The 2,384-nt window shown below is 38.4% G+C and overlaps 1 protein-coding gene across 1 annotated transcript; it reads left to right on the forward strand.

Annotated features, from left to right (window-relative positions):
* The first annotated feature begins 647 nt into the window (after nt 1–647).
* On the forward strand, nt 648–1,595 carry LOC126028645 (olfactory receptor-like protein DTMT). Its single transcript, XM_049787618.1, has one exon. It carries the CDS (start codon nt 648–650, stop codon nt 1,593–1,595), a length of 948 nt encoding a protein of 315 aa, XP_049643575.1.
* The last annotated feature ends 789 nt before the right edge of the window (nt 1,596–2,384 follow it).

Here is a 2,384-nt window from a genome sequence, read left to right on the forward strand (position 1 = left end):
TGTTTAGCTTAAATCATACTTTTATTCATGAGAGATTGCAAGAGTGAATACTGTGAGTTACAGGGTGAGGTCATGGATTTCATTAGAAATTGGTTGAATTAAGAATGTGTTATTTCTTAAAGAGATAATCACGAAGTAGTTAATAATACTGTTCTGAAGGAGACAGAGGCTTACCAAAGAGATCTAGATAGTAATTGATGCCATGGGAAAGATGAGATTCTTTTAGAGCTGCATATGTAAAAGTCCAATAAACAATTTTTAGGAAAATATTAGGAAACCCCAATATATAAATACTGTTAGAGAATAAAACCAACACAGCTATTGAGAATGAAGGGCCAGAAAGAATGAGGAAGAATCTATAATCACCCAGAACATTAAAGAAACAAGATTTTAGAAGGGAGGAAAGAGTCACTATTAGATGTTAATTAATGAGAAATAAGAAAATAAGCCTGAAAAAGTGGCTTAGTTTTAGCAATGTTCGTTTTGGGTCACAATGTTCGTTTTATATAGAAATTTTAGATATAGAAAATTGGGATAAATTTAATTATTACAGACAAACTATAGATCATGTTTCATAGAAATTGTTTATTTTAACTCAGATTTTTAAAATGACACTTATTTTCTCCTAAAGATTTTGGACGGAGACCATGATAAGAAATAAAACTGTCATCGCAGAGTTCCTTCTCCTTGGCATGCCAATAGAACCAGATCAGCAAAATTTATTTTATATCCTGTTCCTGGCTATGTATCTTACTACTGTCCTGGGAAACCTGCTCATCATTGTCCTCATTCGCCTTGACTCTCATCTCCACACACCCATGTATATGTTTTTAAGCAATTTGTCTTTCTCTGACCTCTGTTTTTCCTCTGTCACAATGCCTAAATTGCTCCAGAACATGCAGAGCCAAGTCCCATCTATTCCTTATGCTGGATGCTTGACTCAAATGTACTTCTTCCTGTTTTTTGCAGACCTGGAAAGCTTCCTCCTTGTGGCCATGGCCTATGACCGGTTTGTGGCCATCTGCTTCCCTTTACACTACACCACCATCATGAGCCCCAAGCTCTGCCTCTCCCTGGTGTTCCTGTCTTGGGTTTTGACCACATTTCATGCTATGTTACACACTCTACTCATGGCCAGATTGTGTTTTTGTGCAGATAATGTGATTCCCCACTTTTTCTGTGATATGTCTGCTCTGCTAAAGCTGTCATGCTCTGACACACAAGTGAATGAGTTGGTGATATTTATCATGGGTGGACTCATTCTTGTCATTCCATTTCTGCTGATTATCATGTCCTATGCTAGAATTGTGTCCTCTATCCTCAAGGTCCCTTCAGCCAGAGGTATCCGCAAAGCCTTTTCCACCTGTGGCTCCCACCTCACAGTTGTGTCATTGTTTTATGGGACAGTTATTGGTCTCTATTTAATTCCATCTTCTAATAACTCTACTGTCAAAGAGACTGTCATGGCTATGATGTACACTGTGGTGACACCAATGTTGAATCCATTCATCTATAGCCTGAGGAACAAAGACATGAAGGGAGCATTGGGGAGGGTCTTTAGCAAAAAGAAAATTTCCTTTTATCTAGGATGGTAAAATCTTGGATTCACATTATTTACCTATACCATTTTGATATTTAATGTTTACTATTTTTTTTTAATTTGGGCTTATACCTGACAATTCTCAGGTATAAACCTGAGAACTCTGAACTCTCAATCCTGACGGGCTCAGGGACCCTAGAGGGGTTCTGTATTCAAGAGAAGTTCCCTTCCTGCTGCCCTCTCTCTTTAGCCCCCTGGAGACATTTTTTTTAAAGAAAATATGTACTCATGATTTTTCAAGGATTGTGTCTTATTCTAAGATTATTATCTTTTTAGTTATTTTGGTGAAATGCATCACTCAAACCTGATATTTTGCATAAAACAGTGTAGAATTTTTAAAATATCCTATAGTTAAATTTTATAATCTTTAGAGCCTTCAAAAATGTGGCTAGGTCTTTGGAGATACATTTCCCCCCTTTGTTGCCCTAAGAAATAAACTGAAGGAGTCAGAGAGATAGCACAGCAGTAGGGCATTTGCCTTGCATGCAGCCAACTCAGGAGGGAACTGGTTCTATCCCTGGCATCCCATATGATTCCTTAGCCTGCCAGGGGCGATTTCTGAGTGCAGAGCCAGGAGTAACCCCTGAATGTACCGGTGATGTGTCCCCCCAAAAAAAAGAAAAAAAGAAATAATCTGAAGTATTACTAATAGATAAGCACACATAACTGAAAACCTCACAAAAAAACAAAGTGGGGGCCGGAGAGATAGCATGGAGGTAAGGCATTTGCCTTGCATACAGAAGATCGGTGGTTCAAATCCTGGCATCCCCTATGGTTCCCTGAG

Source organism: Suncus etruscus, chromosome 1, assembly GCF_024139225.1.
Source record: "Suncus etruscus isolate mSunEtr1 chromosome 1, mSunEtr1.pri.cur, whole genome shotgun sequence".
Taxonomy (NCBI): Eukaryota; Metazoa; Chordata; class Mammalia; order Eulipotyphla; family Soricidae; genus Suncus; species Suncus etruscus.